The sequence below is a fragment of the Heterodontus francisci genome, chromosome 8 (genome assembly GCF_036365525.1).
Source record: "Heterodontus francisci isolate sHetFra1 chromosome 8, sHetFra1.hap1, whole genome shotgun sequence".
Taxonomy (NCBI): domain Eukaryota; kingdom Metazoa; phylum Chordata; class Chondrichthyes; order Heterodontiformes; family Heterodontidae; genus Heterodontus; species Heterodontus francisci.
In genome coordinates, this window is record NC_090378.1 from 8,719,880 (window position 1) to 8,736,895 (window position 17,016).

At 44.8% G+C, this 17,016-nt stretch overlaps 1 protein-coding gene across 1 annotated transcript in view; it reads left to right on the top strand.

Moving 5' to 3' along the window:
* The first annotated feature begins 3,368 nt into the window (after window positions 1-3,368).
* The window catches only part of LOC137372639 (vitellogenin-like), an 80,392-nt gene continuing 66,744 nt past the window's right edge, over window positions 3,369-17,016 (top strand). Inside the window, exons 1-8 of the mRNA XM_068036611.1 lie at window positions 3,369-3,432; window positions 3,552-3,572; window positions 3,677-3,828; window positions 8,181-8,432; window positions 9,386-9,547; window positions 11,659-11,807; window positions 12,041-12,191; window positions 13,623-13,777. Of these exons, the coding sequence (XP_067892712.1) occupies window positions 3,393-3,432; window positions 3,552-3,572; window positions 3,677-3,828; window positions 8,181-8,432; window positions 9,386-9,547; window positions 11,659-11,807; window positions 12,041-12,191; window positions 13,623-13,777 (1,082 nt within the window). The 5' untranslated portion in view covers window positions 3,369-3,392. The remainder of the gene's footprint in view (window positions 3,433-3,551; window positions 3,573-3,676; window positions 3,829-8,180; window positions 8,433-9,385; window positions 9,548-11,658; window positions 11,808-12,040; window positions 12,192-13,622; window positions 13,778-17,016) is intronic.

The following is a 17,016-nucleotide window of genomic DNA, read 5'->3' on the forward strand; positions in this document are numbered from 1 at the left end:
CTGCATCCTCACTGGGAGGGCAGAGGATTTAATGACCTGTCCAGACAAATACTGCAACAGGTATGGAGGCTGCAGTGTAGTACCTCTGGGTCTGCAGCATAACAGGGAAATGGAGTGGAGGCTGTGGAAAAGACCAGCTCTGTACGATGCACTCTGCCAAGCTGGACTGCTCCAAGCTGTTTGACAGTGACAGGGGGCTGTATAACAGGCCAGCCAATGTACCCAGCATCTTGGTGTGCAATTCTGCTGTATACTGCCCCATCGAGGTCCTTATCTGATTTCCCATGAAGCCGAACTCATCTGAGACCTCACCCTCCAGTGAGTTGGTACATGAACCATCCATTACCTTTGGCCTAGCTGCAGCCCACTCATGCCCAGTGACTGCCAGGTGCTGATCCCAACTCTATATCGGCTTTAAGTTACGTGCAGTTCCAGTATCTGAGCTGGTGGCTACAAGAGTCAGCTCAAGTGATGGGGCTTCTTCATTGCTACAGTTTTTCTCTCTCTTCCTGGGGTTGCTGTGACTGGGCAGGCGGCAGGTCTTGTGTGTCTGAAAGCAGGAAATCAGAAGGGGAAGGTTGGGGTGAGGGAGGGGTGGTGTGGGTGGAAAGTCCATGGTTATACCATCAGCAGCTTGCACATCATGCCAGCTGGCAGGCTGAGGGTGAGCTGCGAGTTGAGAAGGGGCATCAGACAGGAACATAGCGTCATCCTGAATGCTCGCAGCAACGCTGGATGCCACAGGCTCTATTACAGCCGGCCCCATGATGCTGAGAGCCATCTCCTCGATTGGGCTCAGTAGATGCAGGTTCTCTTGTCCCCCTCCAGTTTTGTTCTAATTCCGTTTATTCAGTGCCACTTTGTTCTGCAAGAGAGAAGGCAGAATGTCGGTGATTGTGTAGCACTGTGGCTGGGTGATATGCCTGCCACAGCTGAATAGCCAGAGGTATGTGGAGGCAGCAAGAGGTGGGTGTGAAACTGGCAGCATTGGTAGGTGTGTAACAGTAAGATGGAATATCTGGGTGTTAGGCATGTGTCCTGAGTGCCAGGGGCTGTCGATGGGTGAGTGATGGGGGTGTGGTGCATTGAACTAGTGGAGCAGTGGGTAGAAGATGTCATGTGAAGACCATTAGTGAGGTCTTGTGGCACTGCTGCCAGGACCTTGGGGCCAGAATCCGGGAATTAACCTCCCTGGTCAGCTGCTCCCGATCCCTTCTGATGGTGAACCTTGAGGGCCTCTGGGCCCCACGTGGCACCATGGCACCTCTCCTCTTGTCTAGCTCCACCAATAAGGCCTCCAGTGCCACATCTGTGAACCTGGAGCCCTTGCTAGGCCCTGGTGATCCATTTCTCTTTCATCAGAACTGCAGCAATTCAGCAACAGCCTCACATTTAAGAGGAACAGACTTCCTAAAGAAGCCGAGAGTTCAGGGCCCGCTCAGACCAACGTTACAATCAGATAAATGAGGGAGTAGCACCAAGCTTGTATGCTGCCTACCTCCATGCAATGGACGCGGGCAGGTCACAAATCGCGAGCCCTGTGCCCAGAACATTTTCAGCCCCATGTACTTTCCTTTGCTCCATATCCCTCAATCCACTTGATCACTTAGATAACAAAAATCTATAAATTTTAATCTTGAAATTTTCAATTCACCCAATATGTACAGCCTTTTGGGGGAGAAAATTCCACATTTTCGCTTCTTTTGTGTGAAAATGTGCTTCCTGATTTGAACCCTAAATGGATTCCCTCACCAGTGGAAATGTTTTCCCTGCACCTACTCTTACTGAATTCCTTTATCATTTTAAACATCTCAATTAGATCACTCCTCGACATTCTAAAGTCACAAATTGAGTTTAGGTAGCATGGCCTCGTGATTTAATATTCGTGAATCTGCGATGCACTCTCTCCAAGGCCAAATAATTATTTGCTGCGGCACCCTAAACTGAGCACAGTACTCTAGATAGGGGCTTACCAAGACCCTATACAACTGAAACTTCACTTTTGAATGTCAAACACCTTGGGATAAAGACTATTCTATTAGTCTTTTTAATTACATTTTGTACATGTGTTAGCTGTGGCACAGTTGGTCGCAATCTCAGCTCTGAATCAGAAGGCTTTGGGTTCATAGTCACACTCCAGAGAGTTGAGCAAAAAAATCAAGGCTGATGCTTCAGTGTAGTACAGAGGGAGGGCTGCACTGCCAGAGGTGCTGTATCTTGGATGAGATGTTAAACCAAGGCCCCATCTGCCCTCTCAGGTGGATATAAACGACTCCATGGTAGTATTTTAAGTAGAGCAGGGGAGTTCTCCCCGGTGTCCCGATCAATATTTATCCCTCGATCAACATCACAAAAACAGGTTATCTGGTCATTGTCACATTGCTGTTTGTGGGAGTTTACTGTGTGCAAACTGACTGCTGTGTTTCCTGCATTACGAACAGTGACTATACTTCAAAAAGTACTTCATTGGCAGTAATGTGCTTTGAGATGTTTGGTGGTCATGAAAGGCGCTATATAAATGCAAGTCTTTCTTTCTGCGCACTAGCTTATAATAATTTGTGTGCATCGGCACAGTTGCTCCACAGTTCCTGCTCTCTAACCATTAAGGAAATATTGCGACTTGCCTTTCTCAGACCCAAAGTGGATGGCCTCATGCTTGCCTATATTGAGCTCCATTTGCCACCTGTCTATGTGTTTCTGTTGGTTATTGTTCCCATCTACACAACTCAGTGTGCCTCCTAACAGTGTAATATACCTATTCCTTCATCCAAGTCATTGATATATATGGTGCTGAGCTGCTCCAGTAGAGATCCTTGGAGAAACACCACCGTCACACTCTACCAATCAGAGAATGTTTTCTTTATCCCTATTCTCTGTCTCCTACCTCCCAACCAATTACCAATCCATGTCACAAGGTTACCTCCAATTCCATGTGCTTTCATTTTTCCTAATAATGTCTTGTGTGGAACTTCAGTTAATGCCTTCTGAAATACACATGAATAATATTCATAGACACTCCCCTCTCCACCATGCTAGTGACCTACTCAAAAAAAAAAATCAGCTAAGTTAGTCAGACGTGACCTACCCTTCACAAATTCATGTTGTTCTTTGGTTAGCTCATACTTGTCCAAGTGCTCGGTCAACAACAAAACCTTATTAAACAAAACATGCACCCTATGTCCCAACAAAAACTCCAACCAGGTCACTGTAACCTGTGCGCTTAATCTATGTAAAGTCAATGATCTTTTATATCAAATCATACTGTTTCAGAAAGAATTTGACTTTGGGATCGATAAGAAGTCAATTATTCAACCAAAGAACGTAGTCATGTGGTACTGAATTAACTGCTATATCACTGGCTGGGATTCACCAAGTCTCATTTGATAGTCAACATGAGGGTCATCATTTTCATGTTGATTGTATCCCTTGTGGGTGAGTTCATAAAATTGTTTGTTATTCACATATTCAATGTAATTTTATCCTCATTTTAAAAGGTAGATTTTGATATTCAATATCAAATTATGCTCACTCTTTTTCATTTATTCTTCTAGGCAGTCAAAAGTTAAAGTATGGTAAGTGCCACTTTCTTTAGTTAAACAGAGTAATGTCTTGAACACATGTTTCACTTAGTAGATTTTGCTGCCAGTATCTTACTGTTATTTTAACTTGCCCATAGAACCCAGTTTCACCGAAGGCATGATGCATGTTTACGTATACGAAGGTATTATTCTGACTGGACTTCCAGAAAGTGGTTTAAACAGAGCTGGTGTGAAAATCAGCTGTGGACTGAACATTATTCCACTGGGGCAGAACACCTACCTTCTTAAGGTAAACTAATCTAGAACTATGTTTGGTAACTGTCACATCATTAAAAGAAATGTGTATGGACATTTAGAAGCAGGGAAGGTATTGGGTTTCTAGAGCACAGTTTCTGTGCTGTACAATCGAGTAACTCGATGTGCAATTGGGTGATGATTGATCGGCAGATAAGTTCAATCGCCGCAGAAAACAGATGTGGGGATCGCACTGCGGGATTAACCCACGCCTGTTGCTTTATGATGCAGGGAGCACATCAACTTTGTGCCGCTTTCTAATGAACCTGATTGCAGTTGCAACCAGTGCTGATCGTGCTTTTGAGTGATTGCATGTCTCAGCAGCGGGTCAAGATTGTGACAGACTAGCGACAGCTGAAGGTATCTGGCACCTCTTAAAGGGCAGGTCCATTGTGGCTGAATCAGGTGGTGAAAGTCATTGAAGAAATCATTCTGATGTGGAAAAAGTTATAATAATGGCAGGACATGGGAGATCCAGTAGAGACTTTGGTCAAGGAGGCGCAGAGGAGGACCAGGAGACCCTCTGGACAAACTCTCAGAAGGCGGTAGCACCAGATAGCCATGGCAGTCAATACCCGATATGCAGCCCTGTGGACCTGGATGCAGTGCTCCGAAAAAGTTCTGTGACCTCACTTAAGAAGTCAAGGTCAGTGAATACATCTTCAAATACCATATCCTACCACCTGCACCACTGGCCTCACATACTGCTCAATGTACCACACCCCCATCACTCACCTACCAACAATGTCAATCAATCACGACTCATATCTCACATTCATATGTGTCATGCACGCCCCCACCTGCCAAGAATGAGGAATATTAATTTCACCACATGAACGTTAATTTTAAACTGTTACTGGAGTGAAGAAAGAACTGGTTAAAAAAAACCCACAATGGATCCTTGGCTGGAGAGACATTTTTGCATATTAACAGACAGTTCTTGGAAAGACAAAGGAGCTACTCCCTGCTCCAATTTAATCCACAATAGACTTTTGATTACCAGACATTGAGGGTGGAGGTGCTCGCATTCCAGTTTGACTATTAAGATGGCCGAATACACAAACGGCCGTAGTCACACCCATTAGTCACATGACTAGCCTGCTGGGCAACCTGAGCTTTTTGAATTTGAACTTGCCACAGAGTTTTGAACTGGCCGAAAGCTCCTGGATCCTGGACTGAGAACGTCTCTCTCCTGTCTGCTCTCATCTTTCTCACCAGCTTTGGAATCCATTGAAGACACAGGAACCCCAACAGCGAAAAGTCTCCTACAGTGAACAAGGTTTAAGAAGAATACTAGGCCCCAACGAAAAGCAAGAACTACCTACAAGCAAGGACTCTACCGTGAGCTCGAAGCACAGTAACAAGAAACTCTTCAGATATTGCCTCAAACCTCTCCACTTTACTTTTTCTTCTGCTCTTTTCTGTCTCTATTTGCATGTGCGTATCACGTATGCATGCTAACGTGGTGCATGGCATGTATCCGTAGGCGTTAACTGAATTAGAGTTTAAGTTTAGTAAATTTCACTTTTCATCTTTAAACCTCAGAAACCCTGTTTATGCTCATTTCTTTCCCTTAGAGCCGTAGAGTCATACAGCACAGAAACAGGCCCTTCAGCCCATCGTGTCTGTGCCGGCCATCAAGCACCTAACTATTCTAATCCCATTTTCCAGCACTTGGCCCGTAGCCTTGTATGCTATAGTGTTTCAAGTGCTCATCTAAATGCTTCTTAAATGTTGTGAGGGTTCCTGCCTCTACCATCTCTTCAGGCACTGTGTTCCAGATTCCAACCACCCTCTGGGTGAAATTTTTTTTCCTCAAATCCCCTCTAAACCTCCTGCCCCTTACCTTAAATCTATGCCCCCTGGTTATTGACCCCTCCACTAAGGGAAAAGGTTTCTTCCTATTTAATCTATCAATGCCCCTCATAATTTTGTACACTAGAATCAGGTCCCCCCTCAGCCTTCTCTGCTCTAAGGAAAACAGCCCTAGCATTTTCAGTCTCTCTTCATAGCTGAAACACTCCAGCCCAGGCAACATCCTGGTGAATCTCCTCTGCACCCTCTCCAGTGCAATCACATCCTTCCTATAGTGTGGTGACCGGAACTGTACACAGTACTCCAGCTGTGGCCTAACTAGCATTTTACTTTCACCCCCACCTCCCCATGCCTCAATCTTACTATTGTGCCTTTCTCTATTCAGATACCTAAGAACTGCAAACTGACCAGGCAATTGTGGAAGAGGCAAAAGAGCAGAAGACAGTGATAATGAAAAATCATTGTCACACAATCTCACACTACCAGCCATTGGCTCAGAGGTAGGGCAGGGGGCTGGGATAGCACATGGGCTAGCTCCCTGGAGGGTGAGGTCACACCGAGTTCGAGTACAGAGGACTCAGATGAGCACTTCAATGGAGCAGGCTACAGAAGAAGGCGATTGGGTAAACACAATGAGATAGTTGGTGCATTGGGAAGCCTGCCAGAAAGCCTTTTGTCAATATCAAGAAGCATGGAAGAGTCTAGCACTAACTTTGCACAGGACTTTGCACAGAGCTTGGAGCCCATTCTTTCCATCATGGAAGTAGTGGCCAACTCCATTAGCACACTTGTAGACTGACCATGATAGCCAGTGTCTCAACTTCCATTACAGTACAAGGAGAAGCCACCTTACATCTGAGGGCTGCAGTGGAAGTTCAAACTTCTATCATGCAAGGTCAGTTTGCCACCATGCACGTTCAGATTGCTGCCATCATGGCTACAGATACCAGTTTGAAAGGGGCTTTCAGGGTGTCACAGCAGTCCGCCAATCTGTCCTCCAACAGATTACTAGGATTGCTGAGGCGTCCCCCACCAGGAGAGTGACTGTGGCTCCATGGAGCCCGAGCCTGCTGTCATCTCTCAGAATGACAGCATTTGTGTTCCCAACAGTGCCACGCCAACAGTGCCCTTGCTGTTGCCTGTCAGCCAGCCAGTCCAGACTGCTGCTGCCCATGCTGAGGTGATGCAGTCTGAAGCCAGGCTTTCTAGACCCAGAGCTGCTCGAGGGCATCCTCCAAGGCCATCTGCAGTATTCCTCCCTCTTAAGGTCAGCAGCCTCCCACCAGCCATGCTGCAGCCACTGGGGTAGCACTGCATAGGAGCAGTAGGGCAGGCAAAAGAACACGGAAGACAGGCATGAAGGGAATGCACAAAGATGATGAGTTAACATTTATATGTAATTGGATGGTTTGATTCGTAAATTTGGTTTGGAATGTTTATTTTGTGGTGGCTTTTATTTTTGCATTGTGGTCGCTGCGATGGTCAGTGAGAGAGGGAAGGGAAGGTGTAGGATTTAATGGTAAAGGGGTAATTCTGGTTGGAGTTACCGGTTTTGCAGCCTGATGAGTTGTTCATGCTCAGCCCGGCCAGAAAGGTGCTGTCTAGGTTGTCTCCCACTTTCCTCTTCCTCATGCTCCTGTTCCTCATCTAGCTTCTGATAAGGGCTGTTCCCTCATGATGGTGAGACTGTACAGTATGCAGTAGACCACCACAAATCTAGACACTTGCTCTGCCAAATACTGCAGAGCTCTTCCAGAGCAGTTCAAACAGTGGAAGTGTTTTCATCACACCAATGGTTTACTGTATCACTGTATGTTGTAGCAAGCCTTTCGTGTAGGCATGCTGCTTACATGTGCGTGGGATTTTTTTTATTCATTCGTGGGATGTGGGCCTCGCTGGCAAGGCCAATATTTGTTGCCCATCCCTAATTGCCCTGGACAACTGAGTGTCTTGCTAGGCCATTTCAGAGGGCAGTTAAGAGTCAACCACATTGCTGTGGGTCTGGAGTTACATGTAGACCAGACCAGGTAAAGATGGCAGATTTCCTTCACTAAAGGACATTAGTGAACCAGATGGGTTTTTACAACAATCGACAATGGCTTGACGGTCACCGTTAGACCAGATTTAGAGCAAACCGATGAAAATCTCACCATCTGTCATGGTGGGATTCGAACCCATATCTCCAAAGCATTGGCCTGGGTCCCTGGATTACTAGTCCAGTGACATTACCACTACACCACTGCCCAACTTGTAAAAGGAACCCATCATTTTGAAATCTTCTAAAATCTATCCGTGTCTTCAAAAACCTCCTTAAAACCCTTCTCTGGACACACCTTTGATTATTTCCACTAATTTCTGCTCGGCGTCCATTTCTCTCCACTCCACCCTTTGCAACATGCCTTGGCAGGTTTCACAGCATTGAAAGGTTCTGCGTAAGTTCTTTACTAACACCTTGGCAACCTTTGAGTCTGACAGCGCCACACAGCTTTCGGCATCTATAATAAACACACACTTTCTTCATTTGTTTCTCAGATCACACATGCTCAGACTCTGGAGTACAATGGCATTTGGCCAAGGGACCCCTTCACCTCAGCACGTAAACTGTCGCAGAAACTGGCTGCAGAGCTGATCAAGCCCGTGAAGTTTGAGTACAGCAATGGCCGAGTGGGAAACATCTACGCCCCTGCGGACTTGCTAGAAGATGTCCTGAATATCCACAGAGGAATCCTCAACATTTTTCAAATCACCATGAAGAAGTCACAAAATTTCTATGTGTTGCAAGAGGTACCATTTTTTTAACCTACATCGGCAGCCCTTGCCCTGGTACTACTTCATGTATTACATAATAAATGACATAAGAGCATAAGAAATCAGAGCAGCAGTAGATCATATGCCCCTCGAGTCACTCCGATCCTGGCTGAACCTCTGCTTAACTCCACTTTCCTGCCCACTCCCCATATCCCTCGATTCCCTGATAGACTAAAAACCTATCTATCTCAGCCTTAAATATATTCAATGATGGAGCATCCACAACCCTCTGGAATAGAGAATTCTAAAGATTCACAACCCTTTGAGTGAAGAAATTTCTACTCACCTCTTGTTGTCTACCCTGTCAAGCCTCTTCAGAATCTTGTATGTTGCAATAAGATCTCCTGTCATTCTTATAAACTCCAGTGAGTATAGGCCCAATTTTTTTTTAAGAGAATACAGCACTGAAACAGGCCCTTCGGCCCACCAAGTCTGTGCTGACCAACAACCACCCATTTATACTAATCCTACATTAACCCCATATTCCCTACCACATCCCCACCATTCTTTTACCACCTACCTACACTAGGGGCAATTTGCAATGGCCGATTTACCTATCAACCTACAAGTCTTTGGCTGTGGGAGGAAACCGGAGCACCCGGCGGAAACCCATGCGGTCACAGGGAGAACTTGCAAACTCCGCACAGGCAGTACCCAGAACTGAACCCGGGTTGCTGTAGCTGTGAGGCTGCGGTGCTAACCACTGCGCCACCACTCAGCCTTTTATCATAAGACAACCCATACATCCCAGGGACCAATCTAGTGACCCTTTACTGCACCGTCTCCAATGCAATTATATCATTCCTTAGATATGGAGACCAAAACTGTGCACAGTACTCACGCACCTAAGCCCTATACAGTTGTATTCTTGTACTTATTCTTGTACTCCAATCTCCTTGTAATAAAGACATTTCTTTTCCTACCTATAGGCTGGAATTGAAGGTGTTTGCCTCACAAATTACATCATTCAGGAAAACAAGAAAGCTCAACGAATTACTGTCACCAAATCGAAAGACTTGAACGACTGTCAGGAGAAGGTTATGACGTACACTGGTGTGGCTTACGCAGATCTCTGTCCTACCTGTCAACAGGTAAACCTCATCAATTAAGATTTTTCTTCTCTGTAACTCCAAATGTTATCTACAAAACTCATAATAAAGACCAGGGGTAGAGTTTCCGCTCAGGTGCAGTCGGGAAATTGCGCCCAAAATGCGCTCAAAATTGCGGTGGTTAGGTTAGGCTTCAAGTTCTCTCTAAGATTGCTTTGCCTTCTCACAAATGTAAACTCTTCCATGAAGCGGCACAATTGTGCATCGTAACAGAACATAATTGTTTCTTTTTCGTTTGAAAAGTATTCCTCGATGTATTTAAGAGTGTTAACCTGCTGGAACTGTATAAGATGCTGTTAGGCCACAGCTGGAGTATTGCGTACAGTTCTGGTCACCACATTACAGGAAGGACATAATTGCTCTGGAGAGAGTACAGAGGAGATTTACAAGAATGTTGCCAGGGCTTGAAAATTGCAGCTCTAAGGAAAGATTGGATAGGTTAGGGTTGTTTTCCTTAGAAGAGAGGAGGCTGAGGGGTGACTTAATTGAGGTGTACAAAATTATGAGGGGCCTAGATAGAGTAGACAGGAAGGACCTGTTTCCCCGAGCGGAGAGGTCAATTACCAGAGGGTACAGATTTAAGGTGATTGACAGAAGGATTAGAGGGGACATGAGGAAAAACATTTTCACCCAGAGGATGGTGGGTGTCTGGAATTCACTGCCAGGAATGGTGGTGGAGGCAGAAACCTTCAATTCTTTTAAAAGGTACCTGGACCTGCACCTGAAGTGCTGCAAGCTGCAAGGCTACGGACCAGATGCTGGAAGGTGGGATCAGATTGGGCGGCTAGTTTTTCTTTAGCCGGCGCAGACACAATGGGCTGAATGGCCTCCTTCTATGCTGTAACTTTTCTTTCGTTTCTATGGTGCAGTTTGATTAATACAGCCAAAAATGGATTTACCACCAAAAATAAGTATTTTTAATAAGTGTGTCCAGTCTACAACCTGTGAGTGATCTGTTTTAAAATCGTGGAAAATGACTTTATAAGCACTGTAATGAACTGTTTAATAGTTTCACGGATGTAAACTAGTCAATTTCTTAGTAAATGACATGATTAAATGTTTAAAACATGTTGACTCGTGCCTGCACACCTCAGAAAATGCGCGTACTTCGAAGAGCCTTCCTGCAATCTCAGAATTTCGACAAGGGGACGTGACCAATTTTGTGGGCGGGGCCTGATCTGGGCGAATTGCATCTTGAACGAGCAGAAAGGGTCACAGGAAACATGAGCTTAAGCGGTTTTGGGCGTAATTTATTTAAAGTTAAAAATTCCCTGATCTTTATGCCTGTTTCAGTTGTAAAAATGAGTGGAATCTCTATCCCAAGATGATCATATATTCTGATCCATTTCCCTAGTGAAAACTTCGCTGTTTCATCTCTATGATGGGTTGGGGGAGTTAGGTACTTGACCTTGTTTTCTGACTCCCCACCCCCCCCGCCCCCCCACCCCCATCTCAGCTCATCTTCTGCTGAAACCCTCATCCATACCTTTGATACCTCTGGACCTGACTATTCCAATGCACTCCTGGCTGATCTTCCACATTCTACCCTCTTTAAACTTGAGGTCAATCCAAATTCTGTTGTCTTATCCTATCTCACATCAATTCCTGTTCCCCCATCACCTCTGTGCTCAATGACTTACTTTGGCTCTTGGTCAAACAGCGCCTTGATGTTAAAATTCTCATCCTTGTTTTCAAATCCCTCCATGGCCTCACCCCTCCCTATCTCTGTAAAGTCCTTCAGCCCCACAACCCTCCGAGATCTCTGCACTCCTCTAATTCTGGCCTCTTCAGCATCACTGATTTCAATTGCTCCACCATTGGCGGTCGTGCCTTCAGCTGCCTGGGCCCTAAGTTCTGGAATTCTCTCCCTAAACCTCTCTGCCTCTCCAACTCACTTTCCTCCTTTAAGACTCTCAAGCTTTTGGTCATCTGCCGTTGTATCTCCTTACGTGGCTCAGTGTCAAATTTTCATTTATAATGCTCCTGGGACGTTTTATTACATGAAGGGTGCTATACAATTAGAGGTTGTTGTTATTGAACCTATTAATAAAGGTAGACAGAATGGTAACCATGATGCTGTTTCCATTTTGCAGAGAAGCAGGAATATACGTGCATCTGCTACTTTCACCCATCTCCTAAAACCTACGGCAGCTGGTGCGATCCTTCAAGAAGCCAAAGTTCAAGAAGTGCATCAGTTTACACCATTCCATGAACTTGATGGAGCTGCTATAATGGAAGCTAGGTAGTGTTTTGGATATGGCTCCATTGTACCATTAACTTTAATTTCTTCACTTAAAATTTTAATTTCTCTTGATCTCTGTAACGGAGTTTGCTTTCTTCTGTTTTGCTGCGAAACAAAAGCTTCTTGGTTTTTCTCACTTGTAATAATCTAATCCTGATTTTCTCCTCTGTAATGTTGTTTGAACTTCTCCTGTTGCTCACATTGCCTATAGCTTTTCTACATTCGATTTACAGGCAAATCCTCGTGCTGGTTAATATCAAGGCTGCAGTAATGCATCAGCTGCAAGTTCAGTTTGTAGAACGAGGAACCTTGAAATATAATTTTGACAAGAATGTACTTCACAGACCAATACAATTAATGAAACCCCAAAATGTGGAAAAAGCGGTAAATATCACCAAAATACTATTTGCATCTTACTTCCTCCGGTGAAACTGTAAAGGATGTAATAGGAGCATTAGTAGGCCTTTCGGCCCTTGCCATTCAATAAGATCATGGCTGATCTTCTACATCAACTTCACTTTCCTGCCCTATCCCCATATCCCTTGATTCCTTTAGCACCCAAGAATCTATCAATCTAAGTCTTGAATATACTCAACGACTGAGCATCCACAGCTCTCTGGGTCAGACAATTCCAAAGATTCACAACCGTCTGAGTGAAAAAATTTCTCCTCATCTCAGTCCTAAATGGCTGACCTCTTATTCTGAGACTGTAACCACTAGTTCTAGGCTCTCCAGTCAGGGGAAACATATTCTCAGTATTTACCCAGTCAAGCCCTCTCGGAATTTTATATGTTTCAATGAGATCACCTCTCATTCTTCTAAAATCCAGCTAAAACAGGCCCAATCTACTCAATCTCTCCTCATAGGCCAGCCCTCTCAGGCCAGGAATCAATCTCGTGAATCTTTGCCCCACCTCTAAGGTAAGTATATCCTTCCTTAGGTATGGAGAGCAAAACTGTGCAAAGTTCTCCAGGTGTGGTCTCATCAAAACCCTATATAATTCCAGCAGGACTTCCTTCTCCATTGAAATAAAGGCTAACATTCCATTTACCTTCTTAATTGTTTGCCGTATCTGCATATTAACTTCCTGTGATTCGTGTACAAGGACCCTTTCTAAAAATTTCGGCGCAGGCTTGGAGGGCCGAATGGCCTGTTCCTGTGCTGTACTGTTCTTTGTTCTTTTGACCCCTAAATCCCTCCGAATGCCAACATTTAATAGTCTCTCACCTTTTAAAAATTATTATGCCTTTCTATTCTTCCGACCAAAGTGGATAATTTCACATTTCCCCACATTATACTCCATCTCCCCTCATTATACTCCATCTCCCCTCCTCCTTGTCCAATCCCTTAACCGGATTATATTCCTTTGCAGCTTCCAAACAGCTTAGTTTTCTTAATATCATAGACTTCTGACATGTGATAAATGATAGAGGGATAGAGGTCTTTAATATTATTGAAGCAATTTTATAGGGTAAATGTAGAGATGCGGGGAGATCAAAATTAGGCATTATTGTTATTGTAAGATAGTCCCTAATAATTCCAATGGGGAATTTAGTATCAACCAGAGAGTGTTGAGGATGTGAAACTTGCTACCACATGGAGTAGTTGTGGCGAATAGTACAGAGATACAGTTAAGGGGATGCTAGATAAATACATGAGAGAGAAAGGAATAGAAGGATATGCTGACGGGATGAGCTAAAGAAGGGTGGGAGAAGGCTTGTGTGGAACAGAAACACCCAGCATAGACCTGTTGTGCCGAATCCCTGTTTCTGTGCCATAAAATTCTAATTCTATGTAACTTCCTTACTTTTGTAGATACTTGAAACCCTGAATAACTTGGAACTGCACAACCAAGAGAAGATCCATTCTGACACCCCAGCGAAATTTCTGCAGCTTGTCCAGCTTCTTCGTTCGGCACCAGACGAAACCCTTGCATCCGTGTGGAGAAATACCCACAACAACCAGCTCCGGTAAATAACTCACTTTAACATTGCTAATTTACTGGTTAAAACAGAAAATGGAAAAAATTGTTGAGCAACACCGCTGTTCCGCCATTCAATGAGAGCATGGCTGATTTGTAGCTTAACTCCATTTAACTAATAATCTTGTCGAGCAAAAATGTATCAATCTCAATTTTCAAATTTTTAATTAACCGCAAAGTATTTTTGGCGGAGAGAGTTATAGATTTCCACTGTCCCTTGTGTGAAGAAGTGCTTCCTGAAATCATCCCTGCGTGGCTGAGCTCTTGTGCTTGACTCCCCCACTGGAGCAAATAGTTTCTATCTACACTATAAAATCCTTTAATCATTTTAAATATCTCAATTTGTTCACCCCTTAATCTTCTTTACTCGAGGGAATATGAGCCTAATGTACGCAACCTGTCAATTTGAATCCTTTCAGCCTCGGTAACATTCTGGTGAATCTGAGCTGAACCCACTCCAATATATCCTTCCTGAGCTACGGTGCTCAGAGCTGAATGCAACGCTCTAAATGATGCTGAGCTGGTTCTGATTATAACAAGCACAGCAAGATAGTGGTCAAGGGGGAGAAAGTAGATTAGTTTTAACTTGCTTGAGGAAGAAGCCAACACAGACAGGATGGGACAAGTTGTGTTCATTTCTATGGTTCTACCATTATGTGGGATCCTTGTTTCTACAGGTAGAGTTGAAGTATGTTGCACCAGGTTAGAGGGAGCTCTACTAAATTGAATTGAGAAAATACCTCCCTGGATTTACTGTTTCTTCAGTATGACCATCTCTCACCTTGATCAATGCAACTTTATCAGCAACTTAAAAGTGGTATATTGCCCACACAGGCTGTTGAACAACTGGATGCTAATATAGGACCGTAGGAACAAGAGATGGTCATTCAGTCCCTCGAACCTGTTCAGTTGTTGAAGTAAGATTGTGGCTGCTCTGTATGTGAATGTGAAAGGAAGAAAACCAAAACTAATTCTATAAAAACAAGAAAAAGAGAATGAGACTGGGGAAATAATAATGGGAAACAAGGAAATGATGGAGATTTTGGTGGAGTATTTTGTATCTGTCTTCACAGTAGAAGACATAAAAATCATCCCAAGAATAGCCAAAAGATCAAGAGGTAAAAGGGAGGGAGGAACTTAAAACAATTTTATCAGCGCGTGCAGAGGCGCACTGTGAAGTCGGCAGCCTTTCGACACGGAAGTGCCACTGCTGAGCCCCCGCGATAATTGGGGGAGGCTCATTTAAATGGAGGGGGCAGAGCGGCCTCCGATGACAGAGAGGAGGCAGCCACTAACTCCCTGGCAATGGCATCCGGCAGACGCCAACGCCAATTTTAAAGGCCTTCCATGCCCTTAGATGAAATTTTAATATTTAAAGGGGAATTCATTTACACCTCATCAAAAAGATTTATTGAAACCTGGAGGCCCTTTCAACCCACCCCCAAATGGCTGCTTTAGGGCCACCCCGACCCCGAATAAACTTTATTGACATTGTGAACTTTCCTCTCCAACCTTGTAACATTTGCCCGTCAACCCCTTCCAACCATCCCCACAGCCAACAAAAAATGTTTTCTCCGTTTCCCACCGCCCCCCCCCCGCCAACCCCATCCTGATCATTTTAGTCCTCCCCCCTCCCCACCAGTTTCTCGCCTCAGAACTCTGTTCCGAAGGCACGCGGGTTGCAATGGGCAGCCGTTAAAGCGATGTGGGACGGCCACTGCCAACATGTAAGTTCATTTGCATTTTAAGTAATCTCATTTCCATATTTTAATGAAGGCCCCGCCGCCAAGCGGCCGGAGGGGGGGGGGGGCCGCACCACAGCATCACCACCGCCGCTAATGTCCGGCGGAGCCTTCTTGGTGTTGTGGCGGGTCGCTCCTGTAAGCATTTTACAGGTCTCTCTGCCACGATCCACACGCCGAGGGGCTGGTAAAACCCAGCCCACTGTAGCTACAAGAGCAGGTTAGAGGCTAAGAATCCTGCAGTGAGTAGCTCACCTCCTGACTCCCCAAAGCCTGTCCACCATCTACGAGGCACAAGTCAGGAGTGTGATGGAATACTCTCCACTTGCCTGGATGGGTGCAGCTCCAACAACATTCAAGACGCTTGACACCATCCAGAACAAAGTAGCCGGCTTGATTAGTACCCCATTCACAAACATTCACTCCCTCCACCACCGACGCACAGTGGCAGCTATGTGTACCATCTACAAGATGCACTGCAGCAACTCACCAAGACTCTTTCAACAGCACCTTCCAAACCTGCAATTTCTTCCACCTAGAAGAACAAGGGCAGTAAATGCATGGGAACACCACCACCTGCAAGTTCGCCTCCAAGTCTCACACCATCCTGACTTGGAACGGTACCGCCGTTCCTTCACTGTCACTGGAACTCTCTCCCTAACAGCACTGTGAATTTAGCTGCACCAGACGGACTGCAGTGGTTCAAGAAGGTGGTTCAAAACCACCTTCTCAAAGGCAATTAGGGATGGGCAACAAATGCTGACTTTGCCAGCGACACCCACATCCTATGAAATGAACTAAAAAAAACCTAAAAGCTGACAAGTCCCCTGGACCTGATGGCCTGCATCCTAGGGTCTTAAAAGAAATGGCTGCAGAGATGTTGGATGTGTTGGTTGTAATCTCCCAAAATTTCCAAGATTCTGAAAAGGTCCCAGCAGTTTGGAAAACTGCAAATGTAACACCTCTATGCAAGAAAGTGGTGGGGAGGGGGGGAAGGGGCGACAGAAAACAGGAAACTATGGGTCAGTTAGCCTAACATCTGTCATTGGGAAAATGCTAGAATCCATTATTAAGGATGCAGTAGCAGGACATTTAGAAAATTATAATGCAATCAGGCAGAGTCAACATGTGAAAAGGAAATTGTATTTGACAAATTTGTGGGAAAATGTGAGGTTGTCCACTTTGGCAGGAAGAATAGAAAAGCAGAATATTATTTAAATGGAAAGAGACTGCAGAATGCTGCGGTGCAGAGTGATCTGGTGTCCTTGTACACGAATCACAAAACATTAGCATGCAGCTTCAGCAAATAATTAGGAAGGCAAATAAAATGTTGGCCTTTATTGCAAGGTGGAATATAACTGGAAGACTTGTTATAACTGTACAGGGCATTGGTGAGATCCTATCTAGAGTACTGTGTACAGTTTTGGTCACCTTACTTAAGGAGGGATATACTTGCATTTGAAGCAGTTCAGAGAAGGTTCACTAG